At 44.0% G+C, this 12534-nt stretch overlaps 1 protein-coding gene across 4 annotated transcripts in view; it reads right to left on the bottom strand.

Annotated features, from left to right (window-relative positions):
- The window catches only part of SCG5 (secretogranin V), a 54432-nt gene extending 43834 nt beyond the window's left edge, over positions 1–10598 (bottom strand). For 2 of the 4 annotated variants that reach the window (XM_065871172.1, XM_065871170.1), the window contains exon 1: positions 8787–9012. In XM_065871172.1, coding sequence (XP_065727244.1) covers positions 8787–9012 — 226 coding nt within the window. Of the gene's footprint in view, positions 1–8786; positions 9020–10502 lie in introns of those variants that run through there. The other 2 variants (XM_065871169.1, XM_065871168.1) reach the window with 2 other exon arrangements.
- Between the last annotated feature and the right edge of the window lie 1936 nt (positions 10599–12534).

Here is a 12534-nt window from a genome sequence, read left to right on the forward strand (position 1 = left end):
ATTCAAATACTAGCTGCAACCCTGGACAAGTCACTTCTCTGACCTGCTTCCACATCTGTAAAATGTGGCAAAGAATACCTGCCCTCCTTGCCTGAATCAAGGAAGCAAGTGTGAGGGGCAAACATGAACTTCACAGCATCCCGACATACTTCTGCCTCTTCCCTTTTTTCCCAGCTGAGGAAAGACCTAAATCCAGGCCTCCATCTGAGCTCCCGGTTTCATCTCCCACCTCCCCAGGAATGTTCACCCCTCAGTCATCTGCTCTTCATCTCACATCTTTAACTCTCTATTGGGTCTTGCCAATTAGCACTTCAACAAGTGCAAATCTCTAAAACAACCACCTACACAGAAACCTTCCTCATCTCTACATCACCAGCCCCCCAACCTTCCACAACTGTTACTCATTCTTCTCCCCACTACCCGACATTCTGGAACAGATGTTTATATCGTGTCTTCTCTCCTGTTTCCTGCACTGTTTCTGGCCCCACTACTCTGCAGAACCCGTTCTGCCCAAAGACCCCCGGGAACTTCAGTGTTGCTACACACAGTGTACACTTCACACACAATGGTCCTTATTTCACACGGCCTCTCTGCTGACTTTGACAAAGGTGACTGCTGCCCCTTCCTGAGACACTCTCCTTGTTCACACTGCACATTACTGGTCCTCCTTAATGCCCAATCGTTCTTGGTTTCCTTCACAGATCCTTCTATCTGGCCCTGCAGACTCAGTCGTCCGGGCCTTTTCTCAGGTGTCTGCTCTTCTTTTTTTTTTTTTTTTTTTGCAGTACACAAGTCTCTCACTGTAGTGGCCTCTCCCGTTGCGGAGCACAGGCTCCGGACGCGCAGGCTCAGTGGCCATGGCTCACGGGCCCAGCCGCTCCGCGGCATGTGGGATCTTCCCGGACCGGGTCACGAACCCGTGTCCCCTGCATCGGCAGGCGGACTCTCAACCACTGCGCCACCAGGGAAGCCCCTGCTCTTCTTACTTGATACCCACCCAGGTAATCTCATCCATTTCTATGGCATCAGCTGCCACTAATATGGGGATGACTCCCAAACCCCTTCCTTTACCCAGACAGCTCTCCTGTGTCAGATACATCTGAGTGCCTTCTGCACACCTGCACCTGGATGTCCCAGGGCACCTTAAACACAACAAAGTCATCATTTTCATCTCCTTATCCTCCCCCCGCCACCAGAAAAAAAAACACAGACCTCCCCCTATTCCTTTTCAATTTCTTATCACTATCCATGCAATTGCCTAAGACAAAACACTGGAAATCATCCAGGGAAATTTTAAGGATTTGAGTTCAGGGTGGTCTCAACGGAACCCCAAAGGACATGGGCCAAACTGGAGGCCCTGGTCCACTGAAAGACAACCCTTCAAGCCCATTGCTCTCATTGGCTCTCCCAGGATGAGGATAACCTAGAGAGATTTTAGTCAGGACACCCGGGTCAAGAGTCAGCCCCACCCCTTCCTCCAAATGCCGAGAGAGGCTAGCCTGAAACTGAGAGGCCCAGGTCGGTTGTTCAATGTTAACAACTCTTCCCTCCAACCTTCAAATGGGAAGCAACCATTGCCACCCTGTGGCCAAGTGGAGGCACTACGGCTCCTTTACGAGGCCAAAGGTTGGCCAAGTAGAGACTCCTTAGGATGTGCCCCTTCAAATAGACCTTATCTTACAAAGACTCTCCCCCTGATATTTATTAAGAAAATAATCTTGGTTCTCTTTATTTTAAAATAAGAAAGATGAAGCCCAAAAGTTAGTGTTATAAAAAGGAATTTTGATATTTTTAGGTTTGGCAATACTGGTTTAAATTTAATCGGGATCCATCAAGTGGCTTGGTATCTGGGGTTATCGTGTGGTCTAGAATGGTGGGGAAAATGAACCAGTGGTATTGAGGAGACCCTCTTTTACCTGAGGCTGCTATTCTGAGGACTGAAGCACGTTTTCCGGTTGGATTCATCAAAAGCTAACATTAGTGTCAGCTGGCAGAGCCACTTCTGATTCCCACGCATCTCTATCCCATAGCTAATGGCTCTCTGAATCAATCCCTTGGAGAGCTGGTGGCTTTGTTTGTTTCTGGGGATAACAGCAGTAGCCATTTAGCTATGTCATAGGGACCAATGAGCCACTTTGAGCTTGGAGGGAGGTGGGCACTGCTGACATACAAGGTGCACTGAAACACAGCCGAACTGCACTGCTCGCTGGGGGAGTCACCCAAAATAATATCAGGGAAAGCCATTCAAGACTGGAAGCGTGTTCCTGACATCCACAGAGTGAGAGGAGGCAGGCCTACATTCAGTTACTAACGGAGCCCACTTGTGAGAGCGGGCTGAAGCCCCACTATGAGAAAACCAGGTTCCAGAACAGTCGCTGAGATCACACACAGCTAATAAATAGTATGGTTAAGATTCAACCCGTGACCACCTAGAGGGCTGGGGTAGGGAGGGTGGGAGGGAGACGCAAGAGGGAGGAGACATGGGGATATATGTATATGTATGGCTGATTCATTTTGTTATAAAGCAGAAACTAACACACCATTGTAAAGCAATTATACTCCAATAAAGATGTATTTAAAAAAAAAAGACTCAACCCCGCTTTTCTTTACCATCCAAGTGTGTTTTCTTCTCTATAAAACAAGTTGGTGCCTGTTTTTTACTTTATATTTTTGTTTTGCTTTGGGTTAAGAATTTACACATTTGATGACCATCCTTTAATAATATAGTCTCTCTCTTTTTTTTTTTTCTTTTTGCGGTACACGGGCCTCTCACTGTTGTGGCCTCTCCCGTTGTGGAGCACAGGCTCTGAGGCCACGGCTCACGGGCCCAGCCGCTCCGCGGCATGCGGGATCCTCCTGGACCGGGGCATGAACCCGTGTCCCCTGCATCGGCAGGCGGACTCTCAACCACTGCGCCATCAGGGAAGCCCTATAGTCTCTCTTTTTCCCCAGACAGAAGATGAGCACAAACCACAACTCTCCATTAATTACTTAATGGTTAGCAATTCTCATGCTAGAAGATGTTTCTCATACAAATTTTTAAACTCCATGATTATTTTCTCTACACTATATGCAAGGTTAGGTAAAATCAGTTAATTTGGGGGCAAAGTATGATTAATCCTCACAATGTTTATAACATCATCAAAAATCTTTACAATTGTAATTAAAAGAACACATTTATTTATGAAGTTTCATAAAAAGAAAAAAATAGAATTTACACATTTGAAAGATGCTCCTTACCAAGTCATGTTTAAGGTACCTATGGAGAAGTGAAAAATAATCTCCAACCTCTTAGGATGTTTTGGGCAAATGCTTCCTCCCCAGGGACCACTTAGAGCAGGTCAACCAGAAGGCTGGCTTAACAACGAGTGACTTAACAACCAGGAGGCTGCATACCAGGTTTCAGGAATCCTCTATCTATTGCCTCAAGTCTAGTTGGCCCCCTGCTGGTTTCATTCCATAACTGCAAAAAGCCTTTCCCATTTCTCAATAGGCCCCTGTACAGAAGGTTCCAACCTTGCACCCTGGTGATCAGTCACAGTCAAAGTAAATAGACCTTTTGCCAAGCACATTATCACTGAGTTCCTGGCAGAAACCTCTAGGTAGATTTTTTGAAACACAGAACAGAAATGGAATATTTTCCTTGAACTGAAAGGAATAGAGTCTCAAAAGATCCAGAAGTCAAATAGAATTTATGTACTTATTGCTGCCAGATATACTTATTTTTAAAATATTTATTCAAATATACATTCATTCTTCAAATATTTACCAAGTGCCTACTATGTGTCTGGGTATAAAGCAGTAAATAAAATAGCTATTGCCTCATGGAACTGCCATTCCAGTGGGGAGACAGACAATAAATAAGCAAGGAAACAAACATTCATTATAAATTTTTAAAATGCTCTAAAGTTTTAAAAAAACAAAAGGGCTCTGTGGCAGAGAATGGGGGCCACTCAGAGAAGCCGGATAGGCCTCTCTGAGTGGATGACTTTGAAGCTGAGCCCTGCAGAGGAGGACAGGTATACGCAGAGTGGAAGGAACAGGTGAGAGCCTGGAGGAGGGAAGACACTGGTGTGGGTGTGGGGCTGCAGGGAGGTTGGGAGGGATGAAGGCAGAGTGCAGGTGAAACGGGCAAGGAAGTTGTTGGCCTTCACAAGCACAGCCTAAAAGGCATCTCAACATTAACCTGTGCAGGGCTTCCCTGGTGGCGGCAGTGGTTAAGAATCCGCCTGCCAATGAAGGGGACACGGGTTCAATCCCTGGTCCAGGAAGATCCCACATGCCGCGAAGCAACTAAGCCCGTGCGCCACAACTACTGAGCCTGTTCTCCAGAGCCCACAAGCCACAACTACTGAGCCCGTGTGCCACAACTAATGAAGCCCACGCGCCTAGAGCCTGGGCTCCACAACAAGAGAAGCCACCGCAATGAGAAGCCCGCACACCGCAATGAAGAGTAGCCCCCGCTCGCCGCAACTAGAGAAAGCCCGCGCACAGCAGTGAAGACCCAACGCAGCCAAAAATAAGAAACAAAAAAAACAAAGAAAGTTCCTTTCCAGGATATCATGTCAATATCCTTGCGGCACCCCTGGCTCCTCTCTGTTTTTCAGTTCCTACCTCTAACCCACCGGCAAATCCTATTGGCTCCAACTTCAAATATATCCATCCTCTGACCATACCTCGCCACTTCTCTAGCTGCCATGCTAGTACACCCCTCACCTGGATTATTACCTTAGTCTCCTAACTCATCTCCCCCATTGCAGTCCTCCCTCCCTACAGAGTATTTTCAAGACAGCAGTTGGAGTGGTCCTTTTCGAAGGAAGGCTGATCACATCACTGTCCAAAGTCTCCAGCGGCTTCAGATACACGCTCAAAGGAAAAGCCAAAGTCGCTGTAGGACTGTAAGACCCTATGACACGATCTGTCCCCACACACCACCTCCCACCTCCCCTTCCTGCCCTTACCCCAGTCTCATCTCTTCCTGCGCTCCTGAGTCCTGGGCTACAGCCATACTAGCCTCCTTACTCTAACCTTATGGCTTTCGCATTTGCAGCCCTCTCCATCTAGAAGATCACACAGCTGACTCTCTCAACTCTTATTTTTGCCTGTCTTCCCAGTGAGGAGTCCCCTGCCCCTGTTTTGTTTCCTCCATCCCCCTCTTCTGCTTTATATTTTTATAGCACTTATGACCATTTGACTTATTACATATTTTACTTATTTCTTTATGTAATGACTCTATCTCCCTTGTCCTGCCAATCTTTCAGGTTCATGTTCATTTCTTCAGTACCTAAAACAGTGCCTAGCATTCAAACAATGCTTGTTGACTTGACAAATGAGTGGTGAGAACAGTGGACTACAAATGGACTAGGAGAGGACAGGAGGTCAGGAAGTACATTAGCATGTGTGGAAAGGCTGCTGTGGAAGAAAAATGGTAGAGTAACTCGAAGGGATATGGGATCAAAGGAGGAAATATTTTTTTAGCGGGATATATGACCCCAGTGACCTAATAGTAAGTTACACTGATACTACATCCTATTTTAAAAGGAGAGTTTATAATGCTATGTTTGAGAGCTTATATACATCTTCAATAGTGAGATTAATCTAAGGATTATACAACTAATTAATCAGAGTAGACACAATAAGAGGAAATTGTCTTCCATGTGCCACTTATTAGACAATGAACAGCGCTGCATGCAAAGAATTGAAGAGTCCAGTAATTGTCACCTAAAATGACAATGATGATTCATTTAGAAATGATTTCATGGTAGAATAGTTGGGAGTATGCTAAAACTTTACTTTTGTTTCTCTGAACTGGAATATTACCTGCTTGCAGGTGAAGAAATTTAAATCCTACCCCCAAGCTAAATGGAAGCTTCAAGAAGTAATTCACTCAAGGTCACGTTACTGATAAATGATGGAGCTGCCGGTTAAATCCAGATATCTTTGGGAACAGTTTATGTTAAATGTGCATTAAAATTCACACCAGAATATATGTATGTATGTGTGTGTGTGTGTGTGTATATATATATATATATATATATATATATATATATATATATATATATATATATATAGTATTCTTTCTATAAAAATTAGAAAGAAAAACTTTCTAACTTGGTCCTTCATAACAAAATACTAAAATAAATGTTGAAGGGATATGGAAGATACCCCATGTATCTGTCAGACACCTGGGAATTAGCATGAATGAATGTCAGCAGAGACAATGCAAATAAACGGATGAGTTGAAACAATCCTACACTCACATGAGAAAATATTAGACCACCCAATAAATTAAATGCCAAAGTCCAGGACAGGGAAAAGTCCCAGGCTTATTTTGTTTCCCTGTTAGCTTGCACCCAGCTGGCAGAATTCTAAGATGACCCCCAAGATTCCCACCTACCGGTGTCCACGCCCTGCGTAATCCTCTGTCTTTGAGTGTGGGTAGGACCTGTGGGCTATCACTCCCTTGATAACTGACAAAAGTAATGAGATAGTCACTCCTATAATTATATTGTATTATGATTAGCAGACTAAAGGGATATTCTCCCTCCAGATTTAAGGAAGTAAGCTGCCATGTTGTGAGAGGGTCAGTGGCTTACAACCAACCTGAGAGTGGCCTCTGAGAGCTGAAAGGGACCCTGCTGACAGCCAGCAAGAGAAAGGGGACTTTGATCCCACAACAGCAACAAACTGAATTCTGCCAACAACCTAGATGAGTTTGGAAGAGGACCCCAAGCTCCAGCCAAGACTGCATCTCCTGTCAACACTGTCATTTCAGCCTGATGAGACTGAGCAGGGGGCCCAGCTAACCCATGCCTGACTCCTGACCAAAGGAAACTGTGAGCTGATCAATGGGTATTGTGTTAAGCTGCTAAATGTGTGGTAATAGAAAACCAAAACACAAGCCGATATTCATCCCTTCCACAGACACTGAGGAGACCCAGCATGGCTATGACGTCACATTACCCCAAGGTAATAATGAAAGCAGTTTTTAATTCTGAATTGTTCTAATCCATGCTCTTTCACACCTCCAATGCCTTTTCACTTGACATTCCCTGATGAATTCCTATTCAAACTTCAAATCCCAGGTCAAATGTTGCTTCTTCAAAACAGCATTTCCTTACAGACACCCCCATCAACTCCCAAGCAGAATAAATTACTGTGTTCTTTACTTCCATGGCAGCAGCTTGCCTGTCCATCTATCAAAACACTGGCCATGATACACCATAATAACTTCTCCCGGCTCCCACCCCGCAAGACTGAGAAACTTTTAGGGCAGAGCTGCCTCAGTCTCCTGCACGGTGGCCGGCACAGAGCCGGTGCTGAATAGCTGGCTACTGAGTAAAGGAAAGGAGGCTGTGGATACACGTAGGCTGTTGATGCCCAGGGAGTTGCTGTTTCTTTTCCATACAGATAATCAGGCCTCCAGTATTAATGGAAACCTAGAAAGCCGTCTCCATGACAACAGCTGGGTGACTAATCAAGCACTTTTACTGGTCAAAAGGGCAGATATTTACTGTCTTGAAAGAGCTGGTCTGAAATGGGTATGTGTATTTGAAGCCAGAGTTGGCAGCAGATGCTGGAAAGGATTTAGATTCACCCAGAAGGGGTGGTGTGAAGCTCTGTCTGATTTGTTCTGCCTCAAGCCCTGTGCTAGATTTGCATGCTTCTGATTCAAATCATCTGTGTTAATCCATTCCTGAAATCAAATGTCAGCCTAAATAGACAACGACTCCACAGAGTTAGTTTTACTCAATGGTTTAAAACTATGGGTAACAAGACAGAAATGAGAATCATATATCAACAATATCCATGGCATTCCCAGGACCCCCAAAGCAGATAGCTGTTTTAGAAAATTATAGACTCAGACAAAATTATACAAAATCAATGCACAGGAAATAGTATTTTCTGGGTGTGTGTTTTGACAAAACTCAGAGAAAGAATTCATGTTTTTCCTTAGGCCCCACTCCTGTGGGCAAACACTTGAAGTGCTCTTTTGTGTTCAGACTAAATGAACCATGCTACTGCTTTAGGGCTCCAACTCGGTGGAGAAAGAGAGCATTCAGAATCAGAGGGATACAAAGCAAGGCATGGAAATAAGGCACCTGCTCTTAAGAGCTGCTCATCACCACCTCATAAGAGCGATTCCAATTCTCTCTATAAGTAAATCACTAAACAAAAAAAGTATCACTTTCTAATAAAAGTATTACAATCATATTGCCAGAAACTTAGAGGAATTCAGGTGGCAAATGGTCTTATCACCCTAAAACAGTTAACTTAACATCTGTTATATTAAAAAAACTTTTTTTAAAGTTATTGACATAAACTCTTAACATCAGTACCTCTTTTGGTTCCCTTGGGTTTATCTGACATCATCCCTAAGAATCAAATCAGATCTTTTAGGTCCTATATTTTGAAGATCTTTTACAAATACTGGCTGGCAGTGGCTCAGAGGCAGCCAGCTGGGGACACAATTTCCCAAAGATCAGTTTGGGAGAAGACATGGGGTCTGGGTTCTAATCTTTTTTTAGTGATAATGCTAGATGCTCCTTCATTCACTTACTAAATATTAATGTACCAGATTTTGTGCTAGATGCTAGGGCTACAGCTGTGAATTAGATAAGGTCCCTGCCCTCACAGGACTTACATTCTCATGTGTATGTATGTATCTATATACTGTGTAGCATAAGAAGAAAGGGAAAACAGAAGGAGGAAGTAGAGTTTCTTCAATATGCATTAATTATTTTACTGCTAATGGAAACTGCAAACTGGCAGAACACAGTAAATACCTTCGATGCTCTGTGGGCCCACAAGGTTCATGGCCTGGTGAGCTGGATACTCTACCCGTGGCCTGGCAATGCCCAGCTGCTCCATCACACCATGGAGCAGCCTCTGGATATCTGTTTCTGAGACCCGGTCAGGGGTTCTCGGGCTATAAGCAGCTGTTGCAGTCCATCCAAATGTCAGCCAAAACACGAGGCCAGACAGCATGGTAGAAACCATCCTGGCAACCATTTTTAACCTGCAGAAAAAAAACCAAACATGTATCGATTGGCCACAACTGGCAATTGTGATGATACAATCATGTAATCACTCCAGGGAGTGATTCAAGGACCTCCCAGGACGGGACTGCAATGAAAAATTCTTAAGGATTTGCTTAGGCCTTATGTGTCCACCCTAGCCAGGACATCAGCTGTGAGAAGGTATTAAAGAAACAGAATAGTCTGTCTGAGATAGCCAATTCCCTCTGTCCCCACATTCTTGGGAAGACTAGACTATAATGGCACTTCTCACTCATTTTTTATTGTCCTTACAGCTCCCTGGAAGCTCTGCATTACGCCTACCCCACCACTCTCTCCCTCCCTTAAACCAACAAAAACAAACAACAAAAAAATTTGCCTCAATTTTGAGAAAGGGAGAGGGAGAGTGACATCTTGACTTTTCTAGTCCTGGTGAAGAAAAGGCTCAGGGGAAGGAGTTGGAAGACACAAATGGTAAAGAAGCATAGAAAGCTTAGGCGTGGTACAAGGGAACATCAATACACACAGCTCAGGCCTGCCCTCTAATCTGGGAAGGATTCTTGCTGCACCACATGCTGGCAGGGCGAACTTGGGCAAATGCCTCAACTTCCTTCTCTGCAAAAAGGGATGAGAAAAGCATCCGTCTTATAGGGTTACTCTGAGGTTAAGTGTGAGGGCACATGTAAGAGGACTGAAAACAATGCCAGACACACAGCCACCCAGATTGCTATTATTATGTTGGCAATATTGCCTTACTGTTCCGGAGGTTCGAATTTGGGGAATCGAAGGGTGATGAGAGAGAAAACAGAACAGGTGAAGGAGACTGAAGAAACCTAGTCTGGGGAGTCACCTGTCCTGAATGTTGGCTTCCACGCAACCAGAAGCCTGCAGAACAAGAGAACAAATATTCACGCAAATTCCCTCTGCAGCTGCTGAACGTTAGGGTGGAGACTGCAGGCAGTGGCTATGCAAACCCTCTTTTGACCACCCTTCTATGCGAGCGCGCGGAGGTGGGGGGCGGGGGGAGAAGGTGGTGGCGGCATGCATTTCTTCCCTGAAACCGAAATATTTATAATCCCCAATATCTACTTCTGTAAAGGAAAGGCTTTTTAAAAAGCCACTCAGATGTAAAACCCTGTACTACAAAGAGCTGAGACAGCAAAGCCTGCAAAATCTGACGAAAAAGGCCAGAGGCAGACACCAGCCTCTCCGGCCATCTCCATCTTTCCCTCCTCCGCTCTGAATGCAGGATGTCTTTGTTTCATTTACACCCCCAGCCAACAGCGTTCTGATTTGATCTCCTTCCTCGGTACTCTTTCCCTCTTATTTAGAGCCGAACCTCCGGTTCCCACACCCATCCTTTGTCTACCCCCAGCCTCCAGCTCAAGGATTTCAGCCCGACGCCCTCCCCCACTCCCGATCGTGAAGAGCCCGTTGGTCTGGGTGGGCGTCAGGAGGTCGAGCCGGCCTCAGCGCAGCACTCACCGAGCGGCAGCCGGAGGAGCCTGCTGCGGTCTGGGCCTCGGTGGGGGTCGGGCGCGAAGCGGGGAGATCTGGGTCTCTGGTGCGTCACCTCCCTCCTCGTCTTAGCCCCGCCCCGTCCCTCCTCCAGCAGGTGGAGGTCGCCTGGCCAGGACTCCCCAGAACTCAAACTCAGATGCTGGGGCCTTCCGTCCACGCATTCCACATACACATCTCACAGAGACCCTCTTCCTCTATCGACCTCTGTGTAAGTAATTAACCTTTTCTCAAGCAATTATCCAAACAATGTGCCAGATCGCCTCGCCATTTCTGTCTTTCGTTCTCAATAGCACACCTTCCAGCTTTTTAGAAGTGTTTTAGCTTGAAGAGAAAAGCAGCACTGGGGCAATAGAAGAGACAAAAGTTGAAGAGGCCTTAAGAGCTTTTAATGATGGCAATGATTAGGTAAATCATGAGGGCTTTCAGAAGCCTTTTCATTGAGCAGGAAACCTATGGGGATATTTAATACAAGCTGATAGAAATTTCTGTTAAAGTGATAAACCAAAACCACGTGAAAACCGCTAGGAATATTAGTTCCGAGAGCTACTTCTAAACTTCCACACCAACAACTATCAAGTAAGATTCCTTTTGCCGGAAGAGAAACCATACTCCCTGCACATTGCGGAAATGTATCCAGGTAGATCCAGAATACCTTCTGTAAAAGATTTATAGGGCAACTTTGAACATTTGAATTTTGTTCAAACACAAGAATTGAAATGGAAAACCATACAATGAATATAAGTACTTAAATTTCTTTCGTCAAGCCTGGGGATTGAGGGACTTCCCTGGCGGTCCAGCGGTTAAGACTCCCCCTTCCAATGCAGAGGGTGCGGGGTTCAATCCCTGGTTGGGGAGCTAAGATCCCATATGTCTCTGTGGCCAAAAAACCAAAACATAAAACAGAAGCAATATTGTAACAAATTCAACAAAAGACTTTAAAAATGGTCCACATCAAAGAAAAAATCTTTAAAAAAAAAAAAAAAAAAGACTGGGGATGAGTAAAGTACCTGGAGGTCCAAGAATAAGTACCTTGAGGAGGTTAGAATCCAGAACTCTGTACATACCCTAGCTCCGTTCCCCAGATCCATTATCATCTACAGCAACTTTATGCAATGAAGAGGGGGCCTGCAAAATTCATCCATGGCCTTTTGGTTTGAAGCCAACCTCCTTCCTGGCACCTTTTCTTCCATGGATGCTCTTCCGTTTCCAGCTTTTTGTTTCAGTGCATGCTAAATCAGCTGGACAAATATTGTCTATTGGTTCTAGGCTCAAAAGACCATGCTGGGGTTTAATATTTATTATTCACACATACTGAGGTTTTATTCAATTCTGAATTTTAAATTAATGTTGTTTCACTGTTATCTTCATTTTGTGCTTGGAAAAATGGAGAAGCCGTTATTACAATTTATCACCTTCGTGCTGAATGGAAATTTGACTGAAATACACTAAATTGTTTATGCTTCATATGAAATTTGATTTTCTAAAAACACCTATTATATGTCCTGGGCTTGATGATTTTCAAAATCCTATATCAAGTTTTTAGTGATTTTAGAAAATTGCCAAGCAGTCTATTAAGTTCTATGTATAAGTGTATTGTTTGTTGCTCATAATAATCAAATTAATATTACTAATTTATTTACTTGTAAGAACAAAGTAAAAATAGTTTTTGGAGTTACTACACATGTCCAGACACTTTAACTTTGTTAAGTATGTTTGTATATCATTTGATCAAATATCCCCATGAGATTGGTAACATTATCTCTATTTTTTATAAGAAAAAAATGAAAGCAGGAATATTAAATCAAGTCTAAAACTCAGCTTTCACGACTCTCCAATTACCTCATCTCCAAGGTTTGCACCTTCATAATCCTTTAATCTGTATTGCAGCTTTCAGCTAACAAAAAATGGGAGTGGTATATGGGTAGTTTTCTTTTTTAAATAAATATCTTTCATTATTGATTAATGATTAATCTCTCAGAAAATCCACTAATTCAGG

Source organism: Phocoena phocoena, chromosome 2, assembly GCF_963924675.1.
Source record: "Phocoena phocoena chromosome 2, mPhoPho1.1, whole genome shotgun sequence".
Lineage (NCBI taxonomy): Eukaryota > Metazoa > Chordata > Mammalia > Artiodactyla > Phocoenidae > Phocoena > Phocoena phocoena.